Source organism: Camelus bactrianus, chromosome 13 (assembly GCF_048773025.1).
Source record: "Camelus bactrianus isolate YW-2024 breed Bactrian camel chromosome 13, ASM4877302v1, whole genome shotgun sequence".
NCBI classification, from domain to species: domain Eukaryota; kingdom Metazoa; phylum Chordata; class Mammalia; order Artiodactyla; family Camelidae; genus Camelus; species Camelus bactrianus.
In genome coordinates, this window is record NC_133551.1 from 72,152,136 (window position 1) to 72,179,745 (window position 27,610).

At 48.9% G+C, this 27,610-nt stretch overlaps 2 protein-coding genes across 11 annotated transcripts; both read left to right on the forward strand.

Annotated features, from left to right (window-relative positions):
- The first annotated feature begins 1,721 nt into the window (after positions 1–1,721).
- Positions 1,722–8,422, forward strand: SRM (spermidine synthase). Its single transcript, XM_074377441.1, has 8 exons — positions 1,722–2,014; positions 2,588–2,708; positions 3,223–3,315; positions 4,049–4,202; positions 4,783–4,866; positions 4,978–5,123; positions 5,225–5,347; positions 5,449–8,422. Exons 1-8 carry the CDS (start codon positions 1,848–1,850, stop codon positions 5,467–5,469), a joined length of 909 nt encoding a protein of 302 aa, XP_074233542.1. The 5' UTR covers positions 1,722–1,847; the 3' UTR covers positions 5,470–8,422.
- Positions 8,423–10,857: 2,435 nt separating this feature from the next.
- Positions 10,858–26,924, forward strand: MASP2 (MBL associated serine protease 2). Of its 10 annotated transcripts, XM_045518544.2 has the most exons (11): positions 10,858–11,008; positions 11,095–11,323; positions 11,487–11,664; positions 12,405–12,536; positions 14,491–14,687; positions 14,759–14,906; positions 18,426–18,544; positions 20,559–20,637; positions 22,424–22,555; positions 23,059–23,133; positions 24,487–26,924. In XM_045518544.2, the coding sequence occupies exons 1-11, from the start codon at positions 11,004–11,006 to the stop codon at positions 25,248–25,250; spliced, it is 2,058 nt and encodes a 685-aa protein (XP_045374500.1). In that variant the 5' UTR covers positions 10,858–11,003; the 3' UTR covers positions 25,251–26,924. The 10 variants fall into 10 exon arrangements, with proteins under 10 accessions (XP_045374500.1, XP_010955852.1, XP_045374501.1 ...); XM_010957550.3 differs by having other exon boundaries at positions 23,059–24,610; XM_045518545.2 differs by lacking the exons at positions 23,059–23,133; positions 24,487–26,924 and having other exon boundaries at positions 20,559–20,641; positions 22,424–22,559.
- The last annotated feature ends 686 nt before the right edge of the window (positions 26,925–27,610 follow it).

Sequence of the window (27,610 nt, forward strand, 5' to 3'; positions counted from 1 at the left end):
TTGAACTTGGAAGGTTTGAGCTACTGCTATACACACTAGCCTAGAAGTCCCATTTGCTGTTGGTGCTTGAGGCCAAGACCATGGCTTTACTTCCTCTACAGGAGGGCAAAGGGTGTCATTTATTGTCCTCGTCAGAGGATGCACATGCTGAAGCAGTTCTGCTCAGCTTGCAGGAGGAAGGGAATAGAAGTGTTCTTCCACTGTCCCCCCACCCCCACTCCATGCAGTGCCCCAGGAATGCCAGGGCCCCCATCTGGGCTCAGCTATGCAGCTCCTGGAAGAAAGCCAAGACAGCTGACTGCATGGGTGCCTGGACCAGCATCCTGGCCTCCCCTGTTCACTCAGCCTGTTAGCCAGTGCTGTCCACTACAGACACCATCCCTAATCTCATGGAACTTACCGGCTGGCTCAGGGTACAGAGAAGTGAACAGGCTATCAGAGCTCGAAGGCATAAATACCTTGATGTGCAGGCTGTGGTGTGAACCCTATGACCCAAGCACAGGGCTGAATCCAAACAGGTCTGTAGTAACTGGACATACCAGTTGACTGTCTTATCTGCTGTGTGATCCTGACCTCGAGCAAGTAACAACTGCATGGGCGCCATCTCCTAGAAATCCTTTTACTGCCTTGGCTCACCTCCCCTTTAAAAGGAGCTTAAACTCAATCAAGTTCCCTTGTTGCTGTAGGCTTGAGGCTTGCACTGAATAATAAACACTACCGTGGTTTTCATCTGAGGTTAAGACAGGGGACGCAGGCTTCCCACCTCCAAGTGGAGGTTGCAAAATGTCAGTCAAAAAGCATCCCTGTCATAATGTCACCAGTAGCTTATACCAGTTTCCTCTCCCTTCCTTGGCATGCGAAGAACTAGGCGTGCAGAGCAATTAGCATTTAATATTTGGTAATTAGCATGCTTAATGTGATTCAGAGAAGTTCCTTGACATTTTCGTAAAAACAGAAAGCACATTCCCGCCCACCCTTCAGGGAGCGAGGCCCAGTTTGTCAAAAAAAAAAAAAAAAAAAAAAAAAAACAGTGCCAGTCTTTTTTGGTGCTGAATATGCATGTGTTGGCCTCTTCCGGGACACGGTTGGTAAATTTAGAAACTCGTTTAGAAAAGAACTCTTTCTCATTCAGCAGCCATCCGCTCGTGGATCAGGGAATCTAATGGGAAATGGCTAGGAAATCTAGTTTAAGTCGTGGAGCTGTGTTGACCCTTCTCAAGTCAATAAAACCCTCGTTGTGCCCCCCGACAAACCACACACACTATTCAAGTCCAACAGGGAGCCAAATTTGAGGACGCTGTGAGAGATACATTCTACTCTATCGCTCCAGCGCAACAACGTAACTCTTAGCCCGACAATGTAGCCGCCGGCTGCGGTGTCTCCAGCCCGAGGGTTCAAGCCGGCGGTCCGCACATCCTGGCGCTCGGAAACTCCGCGCTGAGCCAGAAACGTCAGCTCAAGTTTCCCCTCCCAAGTCGGGCACCCCCTCGCTCCTTCTCCAAGCCCGTCAGTGCCTCCCTGACCCCGGCCCCACGTGGCCCCTGGAAGCGGGCCGCACTACCCTGCTGCAGCCGACAGACGGCCCGCCCCAGCCACTCGGGGCCGCGCTGCGGACCGGCGGCCAATGAGCACGAGCGGAGCGCCGACGGGGGCGGGGCCGCCGAGCCGCCGCGCACTCGCGCGGCCACTGGAGGGCTTGGGGCCCGCCCCTGGCAACAGGCCCCGCCCCGTCAGCCAGGTTAGGTTGCGGCGCGGGCGGCGGGGCTGAGTTGGTCCCGTTGTGCTGCGGCTCCGCTCGGCCTGCAGTCCCGGGCCCGCGCCCCGCGCTGCCCGCCTGCCAGCCCGCCATGGAGCCTGGCCCCGACGGCCCCGCCGCCTCCGGCCCCACTGCCATCCGCGAGGGCTGGTTCCGCGAGACGTGCAGCCTGTGGCCCGGCCAGGCCCTGTCTCTGCAGGTGGAGCAGCTGCTACACCATCAACGCTCGCGGTATCAGGATATCCTCGTCTTCCGCAGGTATCCCTGCCGGCCCGGGCCCGCGCCCCCGAGCTCCCGCGACGTTCTCAGCCCAGACCGCCGGCTGCCGGCTGCCCACCCCGACGCGAGCCCGCTGGAACTCCTGCCCTGGTCTCGGCCCAGCCTGCCCCTCTTCCTACCGGACCCCGGGTCTTGCGCCCTTTACCTCCGGACGCCCCGGCCGTCTCTGCCCGCTCCTCCCCTGCAGAACTGTCAGAAGTTCTCGTGAACTAGGCCCCTCTCATCCCGAAGTCCCCTCTCCACCCTGCCTCCCCTCTCCCTGGGCTGGGAACCGGCGTTTCGCGCGGTCCTCTTCGGCGGGGAGGGAGCCAGAGTCTGCGCCGACCCGACGCGCCGAGCTCCACGTGTCAGTCCCAGACACGTCAGAGCTGGGACCCCGAGTCCAGCCTCCACCTAGCGGGCCTGCTGCCGATCTTCGCCACGTGTCATCCCCAGGACTCACCCCTGGAGCCCCTTGGCAGGTTGGGGGAGATTCTTCTCACCCAGGGCGAGCAGGGGCATGTTGCCCCCTCCCAGGGAACCCAGGTCCCTGACTGTCACTCCTGCCCACAGTAAGAGCTACGGCAATGTGCTGGTGTTGGACGGCGTCATCCAGTGCACAGAGAGGGATGAGTTCTCCTACCAGGAGATGATAGCCAACCTGCCCCTCTGCAGCCACCCCAACCCACGCAAGGTAGTCTCCCTCCCACCCAGACCCAGCCCTGAACCCAGTGATAGGTCCCATAGAACAGTTTGGGGGGCTCCAGATGTGCCTAGTGCTCAGCCCAGGTGCTTCCCAAATGCTTGTCAGAGAAAGTGCTGGTAAGGACAAGGGGCCTAATGGAGGAGCACTCCCATTTCACAAGGGTTGGGGGCAGACACAGCCTGACTGAGGCCTGAAGCTTGAGAAGGAGCAGCCTTGGTAGGAGTTTCCAGGAAAAGGGGACACCTCCTGCCAGGTTCCTGGGGCAGGAAAGCTTTTCTAAAAGTAGAAAGTGAAGTACTGAGGTCTGTGGATCAGAGGAGCTGAGAAATTGTTCCAGATGGTTCTGTCTGCTCAGTGCAGTTTGAGGGGCAGGCAGGTAGGCCACTGAGCCCTGCTGGAGCCTGCTTGGTAGGGCTGGAGCCTGCTTGGTAGGGCTGGAGCCTGCTTGGTAGGGCTGGTGCCCAGAGCCCTGCTCATGGCTGATTCTTCCTCCCCCTGCCAGGTGCTGATCATCGGGGGCGGGGATGGGGGTGTCCTGCGGGAAGTGGTCAAGCATTCCTCTGTGGAGTCCGTGGTCCAGTGCGAGATTGATGAGGTGAGTGCCCAGAGCTGCTGGGCGGGGTCTGGCTTCAAGTCCCAATTCGCCCTGAATTGGCTGTTTACCCTTGGGCAAGTTGCTTAACATTTCTAGGACTGTTTCATGGTCTCAAGAACATGTTGGGAGGATTCAGGAGAAAAATCAGACAGTAAAGCACCTGACACATAGGTGTGCCACCAAGGCTAGTTCTTAGTAAGACTAAGAGGTGATTTGTCACAGAAGTCCCAGGGGACTCCAGCCACTAGGGCATCCCCCCTTTACAGCAGCATGTTTTCGTGAGCACCTGCGTAGCAGGTCCACGCCCTGCCTCCTTGGAGCTGATGTTAGGGTTAGGAGGAGGAAGGGTTATCTGATAAAGATGTGCAAGGCGAAGCAGGCCCCTAGGGCGTGGATTGGAGCTGAGGCCTGAATGGGAAGCAGCTGGCCATGTGGAGGCAGGGACAGGCCCTCCCGGTGGAGGCTGGAATTGCCGCCTCTGAAATAAATAGCAAGAAAGCCACTCGGTTGGGGTGGTTGAGTCTAGGGAGAGGGAACAGGATCAGGCCCTCTGAGAAGTTATGGGGAGGTACCAGACTGCTCCCTGTTTTACAGTTGTGCAAACTGGGGTTCCACAAAGGGAATGGCTTGTCCAAGGTGACTGGGCTATGAGAGGGAGTCCTACTTGACTTTGTTTGGCTCCAGGGCCCCCAACCCCCGTGGCCCAGCCTGTTCCTTCCTATCCCCTCCCAAGGATGTCATTCAGGTCTCTAAGAAGTTCCTGCCGGGCATGGCCGTTGGCTACTCTAGCTCAAAACTGACCCTACATGTAGGCGACGGTTTTGAGTTCATGAAACAGAACCAGGACGCCTTTGACATCATCATCACTGATTCCTCAGACCCCATGGGTAAGCAAGGGTTGGGCCTGGGGCCTCCGGCAGCCACCAGTGGGGGGGTGGGGCAGCCTCCCAATCTGTGTCCCAGGTCTGAGTTGGAGGAGAGGACAGAGGAGCCACCAGACCTAGTGTGGTACTTTTCCCTTCTGAGTTGTCTTCTACCCCCTCAAACATGGCTCAGCAGAGTAGGGGGCCTGGGCTACTGTCCAAAGTCCACAAGTTGGTTGGGGACCTGGAGGAGAGTGGGGCTCTGGCCTTGGTCCGCTGAGGCCTCAGTTTCCTCTTCAGCCTCCTCTCTGCTCTTGACAGACCAGCATCCAGGTGTGTGCAGGGATCTAGTCTTAGACCAAGGCCCAGGGCAGAGATTCCCCTGATGCAGTGCTGATGAGGATCCCCCAGGAATGGGGTTAAAATGTGGAGCTCCCCCCATACTGGGGTAGTGGAACCCTGCATCCCTCAAAAGCATCCTATTTGTGGTTGGTTTCTGAATTCCAAAGACCTGGCTTCAATTCCCAGCTCTGCCTCTTGGCAGCTGCCTGGGTCTGTGCAGTGGGGTGACAGTGGCCAGACCCTTACCCCTTCCTCCCCGCAGGCCCTGCTGAGAGTCTCTTCAAGGAGTCCTATTACCAGCTCATGAAGACCGCCCTCAAGGAGGATGGCATCCTCTGCTGCCAGGGTGAGCAGGCCTTCCCTCAGGAAAGGGTTGGCTGGGGTGGGACAAGGCGGAGCAGCCTGCCCGATGCCAATGACGAGATGCTGATGCTGCCGCCGCCTGCCTGACCCCCAGGCGAGTGTCAGTGGCTGCACCTGGACCTCATCAAGGAGATGCGGCAGTTCTGCAAGTCGCTTTTCCCCGTGGTGGACTACGCCTACTGCACCATCCCCACGTACCCCAGTGGCCAGATCGGCTTCATGCTGTGCAGCAAAAACCCAGTGAGCTGCAGGGCTGTCCTGGGGGTGGGAGCGGGCTGATGGGCTCGGACAGCACTCGCCTGAGACCCTCCCCCCCGCCACCCCCCCCCCCCGGTCCCCAGAGCACCAACTTTCGGGAGCCTGTGCAGCAGCTGACGCAGAAGCAGGTGGAACAGATGCAGCTGAAATACTACAACTCCGACGTGCACCAGGCAGCCTTCGTCCTGCCCGAGTTTGCCCGTAAGGTGAGCCGCCTGTGGGGCAGGGGGACCCAGGGCTCCCTGAGGGGCCGCCTTGGCCTCCACGCAACCCAGCATCCTCCTGACAAGGCCTCATGTTCCACCAGGCTCTGAATGATACGAGCTGAGCCCAGGTGCCGCTGCTGACGCCACCCAGGACCTCGGCCAGGGAGCCTCCAGGGCACCTGGGCCCCCCAGCCCTGGACAAGACCCCTGCTGGCTCACCCACCAGCCAAGTGTTACAGGCCCCAGAATGCTGCCCGGCCGGCCCCGCCGGGTGGACTGTCTGTCTTTCTCTGTGGCGTTCAGCCGCCAAGCTTATACCAGCTGTGTACAGTGCCATCTCCACCTTCTGTCACTCCTCACTCACCAAACACGTGTATTTATAACAAAATTCTGAATTGTGTGTCCCTGGACCTCAAATGGTCCCAGGCAGGGGCTGCATCAGCTATTCATGGGTTCCCCGGTGTGCCAGACTCTCCTGGCCCTGCCGTCTGGCCTCTAAGCAGCTGCTGTGTGCATAGGCAGGCCTGCCTCCCTGTATAAGCTTGCACCGGTCCTTTGACCTCTGTAGTACCTAGGGACACAACTGGTCATCAAACGACCCAGATCTGTCCTGAGAAGCAGGCTTAGTCATTCCTTCCCCAAGCCCCACACAAGATTGGTGGTGACACCTGTGGGGCCAGGGCTGGGAGCTTGTTAAGTCAAAGGCTTTGCTTTTCCTTTGGGCTACCTGACAGGGTTCTCAGGAGAATTTGGGCCAGGTCTCACCCTAGGGTAGATGCTGGAGGTGACTGCAGCTGGCTGGGGTCCAGCTACTTGGGCCTGCACATCAGGTGCCTTGACTTGGCTCAGATTTCAGACCTGGGTTCAAATCCTGCCTGCCCCTCCTCATGAGTGTGGCCTCTGGTAAATTCCTAGAAGCTTCTCAAGTGCTGAGAGGTTGAGAAGGGAGGTGTGGGTTGCCACACCAGGACTGTGGGCACATGACTGTCCCCTCTCCAAGGTGCTGAACCTCCAGGCACCCCAGCCCTCCTGACTTGCTGGGACTGAGGCTCTGGTGGTGGGACAGGAGCCACCACAACTGGGTGCAGATTGGGGGAGGGAGCTTCTAGCTTACTCCTACTTCAAGGGGATTGGCAGGGAAGGTCCCTGCTCCTTGCAAAAGGATGTCACCAACCTCCACCCCACGTCTGCCCTTAACAGGGCATGGCCAGATGATGTGTTAACATGGGGGACTTGGGGGTAGGGAAGGGGACAAGGGAGTGGCCCCAACCTGGTGGTGGTTTGATAACACCCCCAACCCCACCCCTACCCTGGGCAGCCACTTCGGAACCCCCACTCAGCAGGGGCTAAGACTGCAGTCATAATGAGCATGGGGAACAAGGGTCCAGCTTTGCCACCAACTCCTTGCATGGCCTCGGCCAGTCACCCAGCCTTCTCTGGGCTTCCTGTGCTTCACCCTCAGGAAGCCACTGGACCAGGAGCAGAAGGAAGACCAGCATGGCTAGTGCTGCTTCATCACCTGCTCTAATTCCTTTAAACTTGACTGTCTGCCCACGGGGAAGGTCTTATTAGGTCCCCTCAAGACTAGGTGACATGCCTAAGGCCATACCAGGCAACTGGCCTCCCAGGGGCCACCCAACTCAGTCAGCCTCTGCAGCTCTGCCCGAGCACCCTGGGGATCCCAGCAGGGGCACCCACCTGGACCTCCACTCAGCAGCCCTCCCCACAGCCCATCTTACTGGCCAAGCTCCAGGACAATCCATGAGGACGACCCAGGGAGTGAAGGTGGGCAGGGAAGGAGGGGTTCCAGCTCTAGGGGTACTGGACATGGGTTACATTAACTCTGACTTGAGCTGCTCACAACTCCTGACTCGGGTACCCCGTCTGTAAAATGGGAGCAATGGTCTGCACCTGTTACAAGGCTTCATTAAGGAGTATGTGTCATTCAGTGCTCACTGAGCTGGTGAAAATCAGGATTTCTTGGGCCAGAGAAGGAGGGGAGCGGGCCCAGGTTGCAGAGAGCTAGGGCCATTCGGGAAACAAAAATGCCTAACCAGAAAGTAGAAGTTGTCTGCAGTGTAAACCCCTCCACTTTCCCAACTTCTAGTGAAATCTGCACATATGTGCAGGCATGGACGTTAAGAACTAGCACTGAACCCTACAATTGGGTGGACATGATGTAGACATGGACTGATCCACTGAAGCAGAAGCAGGCGTTTGGTGGGGATGTAACCTGAGTCCTCCAAAGTCCCAGAAAACTGGAAGAGGGCAGTGAACAGGCCATGTCTGTAGCACAGAGAATAAAATCACTCCTCCATAAAATCTAGAGTTTTGAAGCTCAGTTATTAAAATCAGCCCTGCCCCCAGTTGAAAGATTCATACAGCTCCCACATGGGTTGTTAGGTGAAAACTAGCAGTCATCCTCTGCCCGCTTCTCCTCGGAGGCAGCGCGTCACCTCCTCCAGCTGATTGCTTTGGTATTTACCTTCCTGTCTCTAAATAACATGCTTGTATTACTACTTCTCACCTAGTCAGTTTTGTCATAATCTGTTGATTTCCCGCTCGGGAAGATGAGGATTTAGCTCTTCGCTCACCTGCTCCCAACATGCTCTCAGCAACGAAACGCTGATCTCGGCTGGCACAGCAGCCCATGTTTGCACCAGCACAGCCATGCACAAGCCATTCGCAGATGAGACCAGGAGAAAACTAACTTTTAGCTCTGGCGCAGCTTCTTGTTTTCCCTGGAGGCTTTTCTCATTCGCTTAGTTTTCAATACATTCATCACTAACTTAGCCCCAAACTTTTACCAAGTCTCTAAAGCTCTTAAGATCTTTGGACTCAACACGCTTCTTGAGGTTCTGGTCAATATGCTAATTGATTTTTTTAAATTGTGAGATTTGTATTTTACTTAGTCTCATTAGAGTTTATAATTAATTCATGATTATATTTAATGGAATGTTCAGTAATAAGAAATATTAATGTACATACTATGTACTTTACTTCTTTACTGTGAGTTGTACCATAATGTATATAACATCATTTAGGAAAAATAACTAAACATTTTTTTAAAGAATATTTGGACTCCATAGGTGTCCTCATTTTCATCTTCCTCACTACCCCAAATGGAACTTCTTGTTGGACTCTTGTCTCTTGATCCCATGTCTTCCTGTTTCTGGTTTACTACCCCCCACCTTTTTGTTTTTTACTTTTAATTTTTTTATTTAAAATCTTTTTTGGTGGGGGAGGTAATTAGGTTTACCTATTTATTTATTACTTTTGGTAGAGGTACTGGGGATTGAACCCGGGACCTCATGCATGCTAGGCATGCACTCCACCCCTGAGCTGTACCCTCCCCCTACTCCCTTGTTTTGGTGGAGCATATCCTAGAGGAGCTTTCTAAGAAACAGCACAAGGGATGAAGGTTTTAAAAAATCTGACATGCATGGAAATGTCTATTCCACCTTCTTAATGGATGGGCATAGAATTTGGATGAGTATACATGTTGGAAATGATCTTTCAACATTTTGAGATTTGCTCTTTTCCATTGTTATTAGTTATCTATTGCTGTGTTTAAAATTAGTCCCAAATATAGCAGACTGAAATAAACATGTCTTTCCTGTGGGTCAGGAATTTGGGAGTGACTTCGCTGGTTGGTTCATTCATGAGGCTGCAGTCACCTGCAGCCTTAACTGGAACTGGAGGGTCAGCTTCCAAGATGGCTCAGTCACATGACAAGCAAATGACACTGGCATATGTTAGGAGGCCTCAGTTCCTTCCCGAGTGGACCTCCCCATAGAGACATCATGTGTCCTCATGACATGGCGGCTGGCTTCCCCCAGAGCAAGTGACCCAAGAGAAAGCCAGGTGGATGCTGCAGTGTCTTGTATGGCCTAGCCACACATAACACACCATCATTTTAGCCATATCCTTCCTATCCATAAGCCCTTTTCAGTGTGGGAGAGGACTACACATGAGAGCATGAATACCCTAACATGAGACTCATGGGAGGCTGTCTTGGAGGCTGGCTTCTAGTTTCCGGTGTTACTTTGAGAACTCCAACATCATTCTCTTCCTGATCCTTTGTGATCTGCTCTGTTTTCTCTCTCCTTTCCTCTCTCTGTCTCTCAGTTTGTAGAACATAACTGTCCTCTCCAGTGTCTTGAAATATCATGTGTCAATTTCTATTTTTCTCTGTTGTTCTGGCACTTGGAGGACACTTTGAGTTGGTAAACTTGTGTTCTTTTCAGTTCTGAGAAATTTCCTTGCATAATTTTGTTTATAATTTCCTCTCCTCTGTCTTGTCTTTTTCTGGAATTCCTGTTATTCAATTTTTGACATACTGTATAGGACTTCTTTACTATTTCTATTTTTACTTTGTTTCTTTACTATTTTTCTTTTTTACTCTATCTTCTGGAAGATTTCCTCAATCTTGTCTTCCAAACATTGAGTTTTTCATTTCTATCATGTTTTTGTTTCCCCAAACTATTTCTTGTTCTCTGAACACTCTTGTTAAATAGCATTCTGTTCCTGCTGCTTGTCCTGGCCTTTTTCCTTGGAAGATGTTCATGGCTGCTTCATTTTAGTTTTGGACATTTTCTTCTCACTGCCTTTTTCTGTATTTTTGTTATTGGTGGTGGTGGTGGTGAATTGTTTAGGTCTTTCTCACACGTGAGGTTTCCCTCAGTAATCCTTTTGAATGTTCTGCTCATATGTAAGACTAGGGACTAAAAAGCTAATTGGAAGCTCTGAGCTCTGACAGGTTTGTCAGCTGAGTTTCACAGTGGGTGATGTGGCTGAGTCATTTGCTTATAGAACCTTAACATCAGTATCTTTAGGTCTTTTCTCCTGAACTGGTCACACTTCCCAGGAAAAAGGGACAAGCCTGGTGGCTGCCAGATTCTAGGAGCTGAGTCAGAGGAAGGCCAGCCTGGCTGCTGAAGGCCCCTGTTTTCTGTGTGCCCCTCCCATGCTCAGCCGGGCCTAGGGCTCTCCGTATACTCCCTCCAAGAATAAGCCTCCGAGTTCCTGCTGGGGCCGGGGGATGGGAAGTAGGGATTGGCAGGATTCTTAAACGTGGCCAGAAGGACTTGGTACTGCCAATTCCTGATTCCACTGCCAGCTTAGAGTTGCTTCCTGGAGCATTGTTTCCACCTGTCCATCTGTTTTTCCAGTTTCCGAAATGTTGATGCTGCCTCCTCTCCCATATTCCCCGTGGCTGTGGACTCGTGTTTTTAAAACTTCCCTTTTCTGTCTTAAAGTACGTTCAGGAGGGAAAGGTCGATGCATGTGTGCACTCCCCCATCTCTACCTAGAAGCCATCATTGTCAAGATCATTGTCACGGAGACCCTGGCTGACCTCAGATGTCACACACTTCAGGGGAGCCAGAGAGGTTAAGGGTGCGGGACAGAGCCAGGTTTTGTTCCCAGGGCTGGCTGTCATCCAGGTTCAGCCCCTGGCTCCTGGAGCATCCTGTCCTCCCTGCCTGGAAGTCTGGGCAGGCAGGAGTCATGGGGTATATTCCCAGAATCCCAGGGTCAGGGAGGCTGGGGGCAGGGCCAGGCGTTGGACAAACAGATCAAAGGTGAGGCACTCCAGATCAAACAGATCAGAGGCTGGGACTCCAGATCAGGCCTGGCCAGCTGGACGACGAGTGCCATGAGGTGGGCAGAAGCCCCCCGAGCCTCCCTGGCAGGGGTGAGGGGTGAGAACAGGCCTCACCACCCCACCCCCACCGTGCTGCCTGCAGGCTGCTGCTCTTCCTGGGCCTGCTGTGGGGCGCGGCAGCCACATCCTCGGGCCCGCAGTGGCCCAAGCCCATGTTTGGGCGCCTGGCATCTCCCGGCTTCCCAGGCACGTATGGCAACAACGAGGAGCAGCGCTGGACCCTGACTGCACCCCCCGGCTACCGCCTGCGCCTCTACTTCACCCACTTCCACCTGGAGCCCTCCTACCTCTGCGAGTACGACTTCGTCAAGGTGCCACAGGGCTGGATGGCCTGGACACACTCGGGCTGGGGGTTGTCCCCAAAGACCGACCAGGGCTAGGGGACAGGGCCTACTGGGATCAGGGTCTGGCCTGGGAAGAAGGGAGGGCAGGCCTTGGGTCTTCTCTTCCCTCCCTGTGTCCATGACCCCACAGCTGAGCTCCGGGACCAAGGTGCTGGCCACCCTGTGCGGGTGGGAGAGCACGGACACAGAGCAGGCGCCCGGCAACACCACCTTCTACTCACGCGGCTCCAGCCTGGACGTCACCTTCTGCTCTGACTACTCCAACGAGAAGCCTTTCACGGGCTTTGAGGCCTTCTACTCAGCAGAGGGTGAGCTGAGAGGAGGCCGGGTGCAGGAGGGACTAAGATGACCAACTGCAGCTGGGGAGTAACTCTGTCTCAGGCCAGGCCTGTCCTCCCTCCAGTCTCCCTCCCTCCCTCCGTGAGGCTGGATTCATGCCATACCAGCAGGAGAGGCGTCCACACCTGCTCTGACGTCACTGTGTTGCGAACACCAGTAACAGACATGACCTCTGCTCTAGACTGAGTCCCGTCCCGCGCCAGGTGCTGAGCCAGGGACAGCCTCACGGGCATCTGCGGTGCAATGGCCGAGTGAGCCCATTTACAGGCGGGGAAGTAAAGCTCTGCTAGCCTGAGCCCAGCATCTGCATGTGGGCTTCTAGTCTGACACTTGATTTCAGATTCTGGTTCCTACAGGGACTTGCTGTGTGACCTTGGGCAAGTGGCTCAACCTCTCTATGCTCCTCCCAGGCTGCTACAAGGGTTCAGTGAAATCTGCGTAGAGGCCCGCCCACTGGTTCCCTTGCTGCTGCCTTCACTAGCCTGGCCACTTTGAGCAGGACACTTAACCTGGTTTTAAAAAGTGGTGTTTATGTCACCTCCAAGTGTTGCAGGGAGGTGGCCGTGACCCTAGGCCTCCAGTGCTTGGCCGGGCATGGGCCACCTTCAGACACAAGGAGGCTCCTCTCAGGTCAGCCATGAGGCCCAGGCCTCAGCGCTGTCCTATCTCCTTCCCTGCTGACTGCTTGCCTGGCCCGCCCCTCCCCCAGACATCGATGAGTGCCAGGCGCCCCCAGGAGAGGCCCCCACCTGCGACCACCACTGCCACAATTACCTGGGCGGCTTCTACTGCTCCTGCCGTGCAGGCTATGCTCTCCACCAGAACAAGCGCACCTGCTCAGGTGAGCTGGGGCTGCACAGAGGGGAACGGGGCTGCGGGGAGGACCCTGTGCCTGGCCCAGCCCTGACCCTCCTCAGGATACAGCTGGCTCCTTAAGGCCATAGCTGCTCTGCCCAGGCAACTGAAGGGACTACTGGCCTTGGCCCACTGGACACTTCTGGGTGGCGGCCCCTCCTGTGATCGTCTGTCCTCTCTCCCAACCATCCACCCATCCATCCACTCATGTTCTCCAATTCCTTGCCCGCCTCTGCCCCATCCTTGGCTCATTCTCACTCCTTTTCAGCTCATTCACTTGGTGAACATGTGCTGAGCCCTCACTATGTACTTGGCCAGCCAGGGCTCACCCTCCGTGAATCTTCAGCGTGGGGGCAGGGCCTGCTCTAAGCTGCTGGTTCGGCCCCCAGCAGGCCAAACTCTTTGGCCTCCACTGCACAGACCCTGCTCTGCACCTCTGCCAGGGCCTGGACGGGAAACCAGCTGGTGCCCTGGGGAGCGAGCAGCCCCAACCCTCGGTGCTGACCCTGCCTCCCCCCTGACTCAGCGTCCCTCCCCTGTATTTCTGTCTCTCTGTTCTCTCTTCCAGAGCAGAGCCCCTAGCCTCCCCTCCAGCTCCAGTCTGGGCTGGGTGAGAGTGCTGCTGCCCGAAGCCCCCATTGACCCCCACCTCGGACCTAACAATAAACCTGGCTCCACCTCCACTTGCTGCGTGTCTCTGGAGGGGCGGGGGGGCAGGGGGGCAGCGGTCTGCATGCTGGCCCCTCTCCTCCTACCCTCATCTTGGCCTGAGGAACTCTAGTCGATGGGAGCCCCCTCCACAGGGCCACAGGCTCCTTCATCAGAAGGGCTTGCTCTGCTCCCCAAACCTCATTTTGAAAACAGGGCGCTGAGGCCCAGAAGGGGCCGGGGCTGGCCTGAGTTCACACAGGGGAGCAAGCTGACTACTCCCCCACTGAGAATCCAAGTGCTGAGCGCAGACCATCCTTGGGTCTGCCTCCTGTTCAGAGGGCAACTCAGGTCTCATGTGTGCTGGGCGGGGGGAGCCTGATCCAGAGCAGGGAGGCCCAGGGAAATATCATGGATTTATCGATGGGCAGGCTGGTCCCCCATATCCAGGGACAGCTCCCTCTGCCCCATGAGGGGCAGCCATGTGGAAGAAGAAAGGCAGTACCAGGACCCCTCTGAAAGCCTCTAGCTCAAATGCCTGTGTCCCCTGCTTTGTCCATGGGGAGTCGGGGGCAGACCCTCCCATGAGTGACACTCCCTCTGCAATGGCAGAATCAGCTGTTCCAATGGGGAAAGCAGGCACTAGACTCGTTTATGATCCATATGAACTTGAACTTCCTTCACCTGCCTGCCCAGGGCAGAGCCCAGACTCAGGGAAGGTGGGCAAGGGTAATAGGTTGCCCTGACCGTTCCCGAAGGGGGCCCAGGGGAAGCTGGGCTGGACTGGCCAGGCCTGGGTACTGGTGGGTGGGGACCCTCATGGTGGATGAACTTGGAAGTTGCTGGAGTCAGCGCCGGGTGAGGGGTCCTCAGTCTAAGGACAGTCCCCTCCTCCCCCCTCTCTCCCTCGATTCCTTTGGGAACAAGGAAAGTCCCTTTCCCTTCTCTTGGTGCAGACCCTAGGCGGACCATGACATCCCTCCCACACTCCCCTCACCCCTGGAGTTGTGACTCTGGCCCTGGGTTCCCCACACCACGAGCCTCAACTTAGGGCCCCCATCATCCCTGGGGTTGTGAGTGTGGCCTCTGGAGAATGTATATCCAAGTGTCGCCTGTTTCAGCTCAAGCCTGGAAGCCAGGAAAACCTCCCACTAAACTGTCCCTCAGACACTGGGGTGAGGCATTCAGTTTTGGGAGGTCCTTCTGGGGCTGGCGTGTGAGGGTGGACAGGTGGGCCTGAGCCACGCTGCCTGCACCCAGCTCACCCTGCCTGCCCTCCCCATTCTCCCAAGCCCAGTGTTCAGGCCAGGTTTTCACCGCCCGGTCTGGGGTGCTCAGCAGCCCTGAATACCCGAAGCCATACCCCAAACTCTCCAGCTGCGCCTACAGCATCCACCTGGAGGAGGGGTTCAGTGTCATCCTGGACTTCGTGGAGTCCTTCGACGTGGAGACGCACCCCGAGAGCCACTGCCCCTATGACTCCCTCAAGGTCTGGTTCCCGGGCCCCCGCCTCACCCTGGCTCAGCAGGTCCTGAGGTGACAGGGCCTCTACGCTTTCAGATTCAAACAGATAAAGAGGAATATGGCCCGTTTTGTGGGAAGACGTCGCCCCGCAGGATTGAAACCAAGAGCAACACTGTGACCATCACCTTTGTCACCGATCAGTCGGGGGACCACGCAGGCTGGAAAATCCACTACACCAGCACAGGTGAGGGCAGGGGGGCCTTGGATTCCAGCAGGAAGCTCTTCCAGAAATGTCAAGGAGCCACACAGGATGGAGCTCTTCTCGGCCAGACCTGGGAGCGTAGGCGAGGAAAAGTTTTCCTTAATCCTTTTAGTGTCCCTGGCTGGGTCTGAAAAGCAAACTGACAAAGACAGGTTAACAGGAAAAAAGCGTATACATTTATTTCATGTAAGTTGTATGCGGCACAGGAGCCTTCATAAAAAAACGAAGACCCAAAGAGACAGCTAGACCTGTGCGCTTCTGTGCCAGGCTCGCTGAGGTGTGGCAGGTTAACGAGTATGACACAGGGGAGTAAACCAGGGTAACTTAGCAAGGCCCGTTTGTGAGGATTCCTCTTGGCACGTTTTTGTCTTCAGTGATAAGGCTTCCATCTGGGTATAGGGAAGACACTGTCACATGAGGGTCTTGTGACCTGCTTCAGGGGAGAAGGGTGTAGGGGAGTCAGAATGACCTTCCTGCTTCTGCCATTTTCTCAAACCCTCTCAGCTTAAAATATTCAACTTGCCAAGGAGCTGTATTTTGGGGTAGTGTGTCCTGCACTCCATCAGAAGACAGACTAGATTTGAATGTGGGTGGTTTGTGAGGCAGTGGTCCCCATGAGGGAAATGCCATCCACCCACCCACCCACTCACCCATGCACCCATTCACCATGCCCCCAACCGACCATCCCTCCTTCCACCCACCCACCCCCTCAACCGACCTTCCCTCTGTCCAGCCCCCCACACCTCCAACCGACCATCCCTCCTTCCACCCACCCATCCATCCCCTCAAACAACTGTCACTCCCACCCACCCACACACCCACCCTCCCCCCATCCAACCATCTCTCCTTTCATCCATCCACCCAGCCAGCCAACCATCCCTTCTTCCATCTGTAGGGGAGGAAAAATCAGCTTTCCCTCTGCCCTTCTAAATTCTTGGCTGGGAACAAAAGACAGACCAACAAGAGAAAAACAGAAGTTTGTGAACATGTATGTCTCATGTATACATGGGCGATAACCCAGAGGAAAATGAGTTAAGTCTCAAAGGTGGCTTAGAATTCAGGCTCAAATACCATCTCCAGCTAAAGACAAAAAAGAGAAAGGGAATAGCAGAGGCCAGTTATGGAGAGGTGACCAGGAAAAGCATGTAAGCAGGAGGAAGGTTGGTTATGCAGATTTAAGACCCTGCCCTCTCCTTTGATAAGAGTTTCTAGTGATTTTGTCATCTTTCTCCTGATACAGAGTGGGAGACACTCTTACAAATAGAGATTTCCTTTGTAAATGTAAATTTCCCTTAGAAAAGGGTAATTTCTATTCCATTTTCAGAGTTTCTCCTGTGTTCACTGTTTCACAAAATAATCAGCTCAAAATGCAGTTGGCCCCCCACATATACAGCGATACAGACGGCTGACACTCTACCATTTTATCTGAAGGACTTGAGCATCTGCAGATTTTGGTATCCACTGGGGTCCAGGAACCAGTCCCCCACAGACACCAAGGGACAACTGTAATCCTTATGCCAAAGAGGCATATTTTGGAGGGCAATATCCTGCCACCCATCACATACATCCACCTGTCCAGCCTTCCCTCCCTCCCGTGCTTCCATTCATCCATCCGTCGTATGGCTGTGCACCAGGCCCTGTGTGGGGAATACGTAATGCCTCTGCCCTCAGTCCAGTCTAGTCACAGCAAGGTGACCACAGCCCAGGGACAAGCACAGACAAGCACCAAGCAGGATAAGAGTCCAGGGGAGGGACCTGGCCCAGGCAGGGGCTGGAACCTAAGGAAAGCATCCTGGGACAGAAAAAATGCGAGATTGGATTTAAAGAGTAAGTAGGTATTAGAGGAAGGTGGAAGGGTGTTCCAAGTGGAAGGGAAGAGTATGTGCAAAAGCCCAGAGGCTCCGCCTTCTTGGCATGGAGCTGTAGAGGGTGTGATGGGGTGGGCAGAGATGGGGGGGGTCTAGACTGGAGCTACAGGCAGAGTCTGCAGCTGGAGCTGTGCACTCCACCTCCCTGAACTGCCTCCACTGGCCCTGCCTCCACGCTGGGGAACTCCCGGGCCTTCTGCCACCTCTTCCTTGTGACAGACCCTCCAGCGCTAGAAGGTAGTCCACTGGAGGCACCTCCTTAGACATAGTCCAAGTCCCCCCACCTTCCCAGCACTGACCTCTGGACCCGTCTGCCCCTCTCACCACTTTCAGCCAACAGGTCTTTCAGGATGTTTTTGGAAAAACAGAGTAACTGAGCTGAGGAGGCAGGAACTGGAGACAGCTCCAAAGCAAAAAACCCAAGGACCCAAGGCATGCTCAGAGCACAGGCTGGGTGTCAGACTGCCCCGTTTTGTGTCCTGGCTCTACTGCCTCTTGGCCAGATGACATTGAACCTCTTACATAACTTGTCTGAGCCTTGGTGTCCCAATTATCCAATGAAGGACTTGGAAAGGTGGGGATTTGTGGGTTAAGGCAGAAGGCACGGGCACATGGTGTGCGTGGAGGAGGTGGTCATCAGATTATAGGCACTGGAGTAATTTAAAAAATGAGGAAACTGGATTAGAAAAGATTAACCCTTGGGCCATCTCTGCTGGAAGTGTGGGAAAGGGTGAGAGACTGGTCAGGAGGGAAGAGACCAGCAGTTTGGGAACATTTCATGTGCTTCCTGTTCATTTTATTTTTGGGGGGGTGGAGATTATTAGGTTTATTTATTTATTATTATTATTATCAATTTAATGGAGGTACTGGGGATCGAACCACTGAGCTATATACCCTCCTCCCGTTTGTTTTTTGAAAGCCTTTTGTTTCCCTGTAGGTCAAAATTATGACACTTCCAAAACAGGGGTGCTAGTTTCAGAGCAAGTCAGAGGAAGAGTCAGGTGTGCCAGGCTGGTGGGTGAGAAGGGGCAGGGACAGAGCCTAGATGTTCTGGCAAAGGAAGGCATGAGCAGGGCCTTGGCTTGGGTATGAAGCGGCCTCGGGAAGCCCTGGGCCTCTGCAGGGCCACCCAGGACATCCCTGGACATCAGCAAAGCGCTTCCGTCCGTGCTTCACATCCAGTCCTCACAACAGCCGTTGAAGGTGAGCAGCCATTCTCGTCACTCTCAGCTTACAGACGAGGAAACAGGCTTTCCTGTGAGGCAAACCCATGCAGTCCAGCTTGCTCCCTCCAAGTCACACTCCCCCGTTCTCAGCCATGAGTGCGAGGCTCCTGGCAAGGGGCAGATGCTCCCTTTGCCGTGGCTGTGCTTCCTTACCGCGGGCCTGGCTTTCTTTCCATCACTTTTGGCTAAAGCCCAGTCCAGGCAACAAATCCTAATTTGTACAATATGCAACACCGAGAGTTTAATCTTCCCTTTGGTTTTGAATCTTAAGAACCCTACCCAACTTGTGGCAAGCTCTCTTTACACGTTGGATGTTTCATTTATAAATGAAGAACTTCTAATTGCTAAACTCAGACTTGCCTGCTATAGCCCACATCCAAACCCACACGCCTGGTTTCCTTACTTAGCTCAGCCTTGCCCTGATCCGACGGCGCCACCTAATGGCCACATCTCCCCCGTGCAAGCCAAATATATCCTGAAAGACCGCTTCTTCGTCTTTTGCGAGACAGGCTACGAACTTCTGCAAGTAAGTTAATACAAAACTGTAAGTGCGCCATAACCATGATAGTTTAAAAGTGCATTCATATTTATATCAACAAATGTGTGAAAGGAAAATGGGAAAATAGTGTTGTCATGGTCATCTTTTCCCTATGGTTAAACAATAAAATTCAAAGAAACGATACATTTGCTAAGAGAAATGGCTATAGAGAATTTTTTATTCTTAGGAATTCTGCTTTTTGAAAAAGCTTTTCTTGGAAAGCTGATGATTAAAATGAACACCTCTTCTCTGTTCACACATTACAGCAGCTCTCAGTAAAATGGCTGAAACGAGCCTGCCATCCACGTTCCACACGCGCTGTGGTATCACCTTGCATTAAATCAAGCTCCTCCTCCTGGTCAAATGACCTTTACATGAAACAAATCCTGGCCCCATAAAAAATTAGCTCCTGCAAATAGTATATTCTGCAAAGTTATAAACAGTGACCACCGTTAAAGGGGAGAGAGAGTAATTTCAAAAAAATGCTTAGTGTGTTGCTTTAGGGGCACAGGTAAGAGATTAACATGTCCTCTTTATGTTCTTCAAAATTGTCACTGAATCCCAGTGGTAAAAAGTAATAACATTGAAATGCTAGCTAGCTATGCAATCCAGTCCTGTGGAGGGGCAAAACCAAAAAAAAAAAAAAAAAAAAAAAGGCACTTTTCTCACCTTGCAAACTTCTGGGCAGGCTCTTTCCACATCATCTTTGGCTGCAAACTTGTTCAGTTTCTGATGAAAAAAAAATCATCCTGTTTTCCTTTGGAGCATAAAGCGTCTCCAAAGCTTTACTTATGTTTCAATAAGTGAAAATCTTTTACTCTAAGTATTAGCACTGGAAACTGAGCACACGTGTGAAGCTTATGGAAGTATTTTTAATGACTTTCTTCCAGCTAATAGCCACAGGCTAGAAAAATCCATTCGCATTCACTCTGTCTGATCAGCTTGGCCTTCCCCAAACTTTTTTTTTTTTTTTTTGGTTTTGAACCTTTAATAAAAGTTAAAAGATGAATGCAAAAGAATACAATGCTGAAAACTTAGTAGGAAGGTGAATTTCACTAGATGTTCAAATCTGGTATAGTGCAAATTTTGTTCATACTATTTCACCTTTTTGTTTTGTTTTGTTTTTTTTGAAGTCTGTTTTGGGGGGAAGGTAAGGAGGTTTATGTATTTATTTATTTTAATAGAGGTACTGGGGATTGAACCCAGGGCCTCCTGCATGCTAAGCATGCACTCTACCACTGAGCTGTACCCTCCCCCCATACTATTTTACATTTTTACAAACTCAAATCACTTTGGTTCATGTACTTGCTATAAAGTATTGGCAACAAAATTTATTCAGATTCACATCTTTTGGCTGCATTGTTTCTAACAGATATAATTTATTATAATTTATAAATTTATAATTTATTTCCAGTTTAAGAATACTTGTTTGTGCATATTGAAGTATATTTGATTCAATTACTGCTTTCATCTGATAAATTCTGGTTTTTCACAAAATGCTGACATGGCCTTCCCCAAATTTTTGTGAGTGGGAGGTAATCAGGTTAATTAATTAAAATGGAGGTACTGGGGATTGAGCCTAGGACCTTGCGCATGCTAAGTACACACTCTACCACTGAGCTATTTCCATCCCCCTCCCCAAACTTTTGACCATCACCCTTTGGCACTTTTAAGAGATGGTGGAACATCAGCATTGTTGATCAATTTGTGAGATCTGATATATTCTTGGATTAAAGTGGAAAGCAGAAAATATAAGTTGCTGCAGAGGTCAACATTTGATTCCTAAAATGCCAATACATCTTGAAAAGTGAGATATACACATAGGTGACATACCAAATCTGCACATGTATCAAGGCAGTTGGGCTGCGTGTCGTCATGTGGGTACAGCACCCCCTTGGGAGCATCTCCTGAAACACTAGAAGAGGAACTGTGGGAGCAGAGCTTTGGGCAGTGGTTTCACGATGTAAACAAGGACATTAATATTTTCTCAATTCTCCTTTAGGGTAATTTGCCCCTGAAATCATTTGCTGCAGTCTGTCAGAAAGATGGATCTTGGGACCGACCGATGCCCGAGTGCAGCAGTACGTACGTGTGACCACAATGCCCACAGCTGTTTTCTGCTATTATTGCTTCTATCGCTTTTTCTGGTCTTTTTAAAAAATGGTTTTATTTACCAGGGCTTGAACTCTGAATTTGCTTCTCTTCCTGAGTCTCTTGCACTCTTGGAGGTTAAAATGGGACCAAGCTACTAGGAGAGGTTATTTGCTTTAGAATGGTCTATTTTAAAATATTTTTCTAAGTATAAAATACTCATAGACGGGACAGAGAAAATTACATTGTAATATTCAGAATCCTGCTGTACGAGAGCATAATCACCATTGCTATTTCGGTGTATTTCCTTCCAGTTACATGTCTCACACACGTAAACACGTACAGGCTACCGTCTGTAGGGATAGGGGTAACTGTGGTATGTGTACACACACACACACCAAACTGGGATGAGGGTGTTCATTACTATTTTGTGAACTAAGAATCATGTATCTTATTTCTAAGTTTTTAAATTATAACATACATATGAACTGGAAAAACAAAAAACATACAAAAATTTATAGTGAAAGCCCCAAAGTATCTCTAAGACACGGGTCCATTCTTTCACATTCTTTTATCTCCTATGCTATTTATACTAACGTATTTCACTATTACATACTTTTTAACCAAAATGAGATACTATTATCTGATTGCAGTGTACTCTTTCCCTCCATAATGTTAGGATATCTTTCCACATCAATCCAAGTATTAATACAGCTACCTGTCCTTTTAATGACTGCATAGTATTCCACCAGAACTCCTATGCTTTTACCTCATGATTTCTATTATTTCCAGTGTTTTACTATCACATACACTGCTGTAGTTAATACCTGTACATAGATTTTCACATTTTGTGCACAAGTTTCTACAAAATTCCCAGGAGAATTTATTCATTTCAAAAATTTACATTCCCATGAGACTACCAATTCGTTTAGTTCAAAAAACAGTAGAGTTGGCACTGAAGGGAGTGTTGGAGTAAGAGGTATGGGTTTGAGCCCCGATTCTGCCACTTTTCACTGGGTAGTTACAGGCATCTTATCTGTAGAGAATCAGACAACGTATCGGCAGAGCCAGACACACTGCTATTAAGTTGCTGAAATCTAAGTGCAGTCTTTAAATATCCACAGAAATCCATCAACAATTTTTAATGTTTACTGTGTAGAAAATTATGACTCTCAGACTGGTATCAGTGTCTCACAAATTGGTTACTTCACATTCTTAAGTCCTAACAGGTGTGAATTCTAACCCCAAACCAGGCCTTCTGAAAAGTTCAACTTAGGAGAAGGACCGTGAGAAAAAGCTGAGTCCTTCGGTCATCTTTGTACTGTTGTATCCTTTTCTATCTTTTAAGGGCAACCAAATTTTTGCCATTTTACATCCAATCCGGCTGCATAGGCTGTGCTGTTTCCTTCCTTCCGTGGTGCTGTGTTCTGCTGCACAAGGGTGTATTCAGCAAATGACAACCACCTTTCACATGTTGAGTGAGTGCTAAGGTGGTTTCAAATTCGCTTCCTTTAGGGAAGGCATCATGCCACTCCTTGCCCAGGGGCTTTCACTTCAACCCAGCCGTTTAGTCAGGAATGGGAGTGAGTGATGCTTTAAAACGACACTAGGGCGATTCTCTCCATTTTCAGAGATTAAACAGATGTCCACCACACAGGGGAAAACAAACACTTCAAGCTACAGCACCACACAGCACAACCACCTATCAGGCTCCATGTCTTTTTGATGTTAGTATTCAAAGTACAGACGGAATCTTCCCTCTCCCTCATTTATCAGTCGTTGACTGTGGTCCTCCTGATGATCTACCCAATGGCCAAGTAGAGTACATCACAGGTCCCGAAGTGACCACATACAAAGCCGTGACTCAATACCGCTGTAACGAGTTCTACGTAATGAGAAAAGACGACGGTAAGCAAACTGCTCGAAGCTGGGGGTGGGTGTTATTGGAACCTAAGCCCTCATGATCGGAAAATAAACTTACCAACATTTTTTTGGCTAAGACTAGACAAAAGATTAAAAGGCACTTTCTTCCACCTGCTAAGTGAGCTACTGCAGTTCAAGTGACTTTAATGTCAATTTGCAAGAATCTGAAAACAGATCTTATCTAGTAAATGACTACTACAAACACACAATATATTCCAAATGGTTTAATTTAACAAGTCAAAACCTTATCATTAAGCACTTGAGATCTTGATACATATTCAAGTTACACATCTAAAAGGTTTCCACTTTGCAAGCAAACATGGTAATGCAGAGACCTCCTACTTATGAAATCATGTAAAATGGTTATTCAGACACCTCTATTTCCCACTGATGCTCAAGAATCAACATTTTTCAAGGGGGGTATTCAAGCAAATGACAACCACCTTCTACATGCAGTTAAACATTTTTGCTTTTTCAATGATTTGCAGGTAAATATGTGTGTGAGGCTGATGGATTCTGGACGAGCTCCAAAGGAGAAAAATCACTCCCAGTCTGTGAGCCTGGTAATGGATACATTTATACAAGAGATTCGTAATTGATGGGAAGTAGAACTGGGTAGGAGACAGTAAGTAGAGCTTTAGCTGTGTAGGCAGAAATGTAACTTCAGCAATTGGCTTAGACCAACTTATTATTTCTAAGTAATACGTTCTCATTATCCCCTTTTCCATACGGAGAGGTTGTTAGGTGCTGACTGCATCAGTCATTTGATTATTTCTGACCTTACTAGGCAAGCATAAAAATTTAAACAATTTAAAAAGTTATCTTGAACCATTTATACATTTATAAACAGGAATTCTGCTACTTCTCTGTAAAAATGCTATTAAAACCCAAAGCCAATAACTTCATTATTTCCCTAAGTAATTGTTTTCAATGACATCTAGTTTTTAAACATTAATGCAATTTGCCTTTTAATGGTACTTTAAAAAATGTTTTACCAGAATTGGCTCTGAAGATACAGTTGAGTGATTTTAAAAAAATCACAAAATAATATATTTATTACCCCTATGTTATTTGGCTTAGTTTTAAAACAAACAAAAAAACCCCCAAAAAACCCTCTTAGCTGACACAATGTTTCCAAGTTTTAGTAACAGTATTCTGCCACAACAGGAAACATTTGCTACATTAATTACATAAGTATTTAGTTAGCAATATATATATGTAGTAAAGGCTAGTGTTTAGGAATCAACTAGACCAAAAATAATTTCTGAACCTGAAGGTTCCTGGCTACAACTGCAACATTCTAATTTTTAAAACATTTCTGGAGGAGGGTATAGTTCAAGTGGTAGAGCGCATGCTTAGCATGCACAAGGTCCTGGGTTCAATCCCTAGTACCTCCCCTAAAAATAAACCAAATTACCTCCCCCACCAAAAGTAAAATTAAAAAAAAATTCAAACGTTCAAAGGGGAAAGTAATTTTGCGAACCCTGACAGTGACCCTAGTTTCCCCTTTCCTAGAACGTGGTAAATACCCCTACTTTACAAGTAGGAAAACAAGCAATGAAAAGCTTATTTCCTTTCATTTCCTATGCACATCAGCTCAGACAATTCCTGTTTGCCCTATTAAATAATTTTCCCAATTGTGAGACCAAATTATTTTAACAAAACAAATTTATTTCTAAAAGTTAATTTTCACTCACCTCATTTTCTGAGGGGTTGCGACATACCAAACAGTTTTTTATCAGGTCTTTTAACATGGTTCTAAGCAGCCTCACTTGCCTGTATAGGTGGACACCCACCAATTCATTTGATGCAGTTTTTGGTCAACGTTAAATATACAAAACTCCAAAGAGGTAATAACTGGAGAAAAACACCACTAGGTTTCTATAAAGGTTCTATACATCTGCTTTTTTCCCCAGTTTGTGGAATATCAACCCGTACCACAGGAGGCCGTATATACGGAGGACAACCTGCAAAGCTTGGTGATTTTCCTTGGCAAGTCCTATTATTAGGTGAAACCATAGCAGCAGGTGCACTTCTATATGACAACTGGATCCTAACAGCTGCTCACAATGTATATGGGCAAAAAGAAGATGCCTCCTCCCTGGACATTAGAATGGCTGCCCTGAAGAGACTGTCAACTCATTATACACAAGCCTGGGCCGAGGCCATTTTTATACATGAAGGTTACACTCACAATGCTGGTTATGATAATGACATAGCATTGATTAAATTGAAGAACAGGGCTGTAATCAATAGCAACATCATGCCTATCTGTTTGCCAAGAAAAGAAGCTGAATCCTTCATGATGACAAATGACATTGGAACTGTATCTGGATGGGGATTAACCCAAAGGGGTTTTCTCGCCAGAAATCTAATGTTTGTTGACATACCAATTGTTGACCATCAAAAATGTACCGCTGCGTATGAAAAGAAGTCCTATCCAGGGGGAAAGGTAACTGGTAACATGCTTTGTGCTGGTTTAGAAGCGGGGGGCAAGGATAGCTGTAAAGGTGACAGTGGAGGGGCATTAGTGTTTCTCGATAATGAGACACAGAGGTGGTTCGTGGGAGGAATAGTGTCTTGGGGTTCCATTCATTGTGGGGAAGCAGATCAGTATGGGGTCTACACAAAAGTCATTAACTACATTCCCTGGATCAAGAACATAATTAATAATTTTTAATTTGTATGTTTTCCATCAGTAAATGATTCCCTATCTTTAAAAATACCTTAGCAAAGATCTTAGCAAATTGACCTAAGAAACATTTACATCACAGCTGCCGTTTCACCCCCAAACCAAACCAAACGACAGGGGAGATTGCCTTTCAAGCACGTGGTCTCCACTTGCCAGTTTTCCACCACTTACTCTCTGATTCAAGGGAACATAAACCATTGTAGCAATTTTCGTCTTTGCCAATCCAACAGAAACTCACTGATTAAATCTGCATTGACTTACAAAGTTGTTCTTTCTTACTGATCTCTGAGAGCATTATATATTATAGCAGTAGTGGTTCAGGAATTACCTTGAATCATAGGGATTTTTGATAGATAAATTGGAAATATCAATACTTTATAGCCTAGATACTGACTGATTTCCATGTTAAAACCAATACCACAAAATGGTGAGATATAATTTTTCACTTATCAAACTGACAAGACAAAAAGAACATGGAACAGCACTATTTCACATTGTCAAAGACAACAAATTTTCTAAAGGACAATTTGGCAATATATTTCAACAGTCTTAAAAGTATGCATAGTCTTTGACCTGGTAATTCCAATGCTATGATTTTAATTTAGCTGTAAGGATGTTCTTAGCACTTAGAGATAACCTAAATGATGTTCAGATTCAGAAGACAGTTGAATCAAATGTGGCATTTCCAAAAGATGAAATACAACATTAAAAATAAGTGGTGGTATTATAGATAAATCTGCAGTGTTTTCCTTCTTACAATGAACATGAAGTATGTGGGCACATTTAATCAAACAACAGATTACAGATCATACAATAGCTGAAAATAGAACTCAAATACACAATTAAGAGTTACTCTAATATTCAACAAAAAAATTATTCTAATTATCACATATATCTTCTGAATTACTAAGTACTTAACATCTTTTTCCTAACGCCAAAATTTAAGCTCACACTTAACCTTAAAAATCTCATTTCATTTTAGTTGGCCACTCCTCCCTAAAAAGGTTTAATAGCTAGCATTTAACAAAATTTTTCATTCTGGCCAGTTACCATTATACGTAAAAATTCACTGAGTTTTGACTAACTCGTGCATATAAAGTGCAACTTCTTGAGACTCACTTTTTAAAGGAAACTTTCCAGCATCTTTGTCACACATAAAAAAACAAAAACAAAAAAAACTTGTTTTTCCAGTAAGACTCCAGACACTAAACTGTGGTGACAACAAAAATTTTTATTCAACTGGTTCAAAAGTTTTTAGATGAATGCATTTAGATGACCAAATACTTTAAAAACAAATCTTTGCCAAATAGTTTACTTCTAAACTTCAATTTTTTTTAAGGGTAGAATTAAATACCCATAGCTATGTATTACCACAAACATGTTAAACAGAAGGCTACTCAACACTGAACGCCTTCTAAGACTGGTAACTAGATTTATACAAGTGTAAATAAGGGATTAAAACCATGCCATTGACAAGTTAACTTACCCCTGGGCTCCTTGAAGGCTTGTCAGTTTAGTCTTTGGAGGTCCCCGAATACCATTTTAAGTGTTACCATGTTACTGCTGCTGAGTAACAGTGCAAGTGCTAAAATGCAAAATTCAGATGGTACAGGGTTTGGAAATCATGCAATTTAGATGCAGAAAAAAAAAAAATTAAAACAACGCAAGATCCTTTTACAGAGGAAACTGAATAAACAATGTGGCAACCACAAATCTAAAGGACAACTTCATTTATAAAAATTTAAAACACGTAACTTGCAAAATGACAAACCTATTTATCATAATCTAATTAGAGAAGGGCATTAGATAAACTATCAACACAGAAACTGTTACATTCTTCCATTAGAAAACGAGCTCGACTCTCACAGAAATTATTTACATAAAAAGCACAATCATCAATGTATTATTGCTTTTACATACTTAACAACGCAGCGTGAGAGTCTAATCTGAGTTCCGTAAGCAATTTTATTCAACATTACTCTATTTTCCCACCTTTGGAAGACAAAGCCCATTTCACTTAACGCTCCCAGACAGACAACCCACCCTGCTAGTTCTTAAAGCTATCAGGCTTCTTAATGGATTTTAGGCACAAGATAATTTGTGGTTTCTTCTACTTTATCCCTATTGCAATTAATTCCACTTTTCAAATCCCAGACTAGAAAGGCGCTGATATTCCCTTCATTTCAATTGATAGGCTTTGCTACAAAGCATTTTAAAATAATTAACATTGTTCTGCCCACTCCCCCAAATAATATGTTTAGACGGCATGATTTCCCGATGGAGATTTATACAGGCCATGTAAATAATACATCACCCAAATGCACAGAGGCACTAAGAAAAAGCTGGAG

Bases quoted from the DNA above. Each gene is read 5' to 3' on its own strand.
- SRM (XM_074377441.1), top strand. From the start codon at position 1,848: ATGGAGCCTGGCCCCGACGGCCCCGCCGCCTCCGGCCCCACTGCCATC. The intron at 2,709-3,222 runs GTAGTCTCCCTC...TCCCCCTGCCAG, and splicing joins GCCACCCCAACCCACGCAAG to GTGCTGATCATCGGGGGCGG. The intron at 5,124-5,224 runs GTGAGCTGCAGG...CCCGGTCCCCAG, and splicing joins TGCTGTGCAGCAAAAACCCA to AGCACCAACTTTCGGGAGCC.
- MASP2 (XM_045518544.2), top strand. The intron at 11,665-12,404 runs GTGAGCTGAGAG...CCCCTCCCCCAG, and splicing joins GGCCTTCTACTCAGCAGAGG to ACATCGATGAGTGCCAGGCG. The intron at 22,556-23,058 runs GTAAGCAAACTG...AATGATTTGCAG, and splicing joins CGTAATGAGAAAAGACGACG to GTAAATATGTGTGTGAGGCT.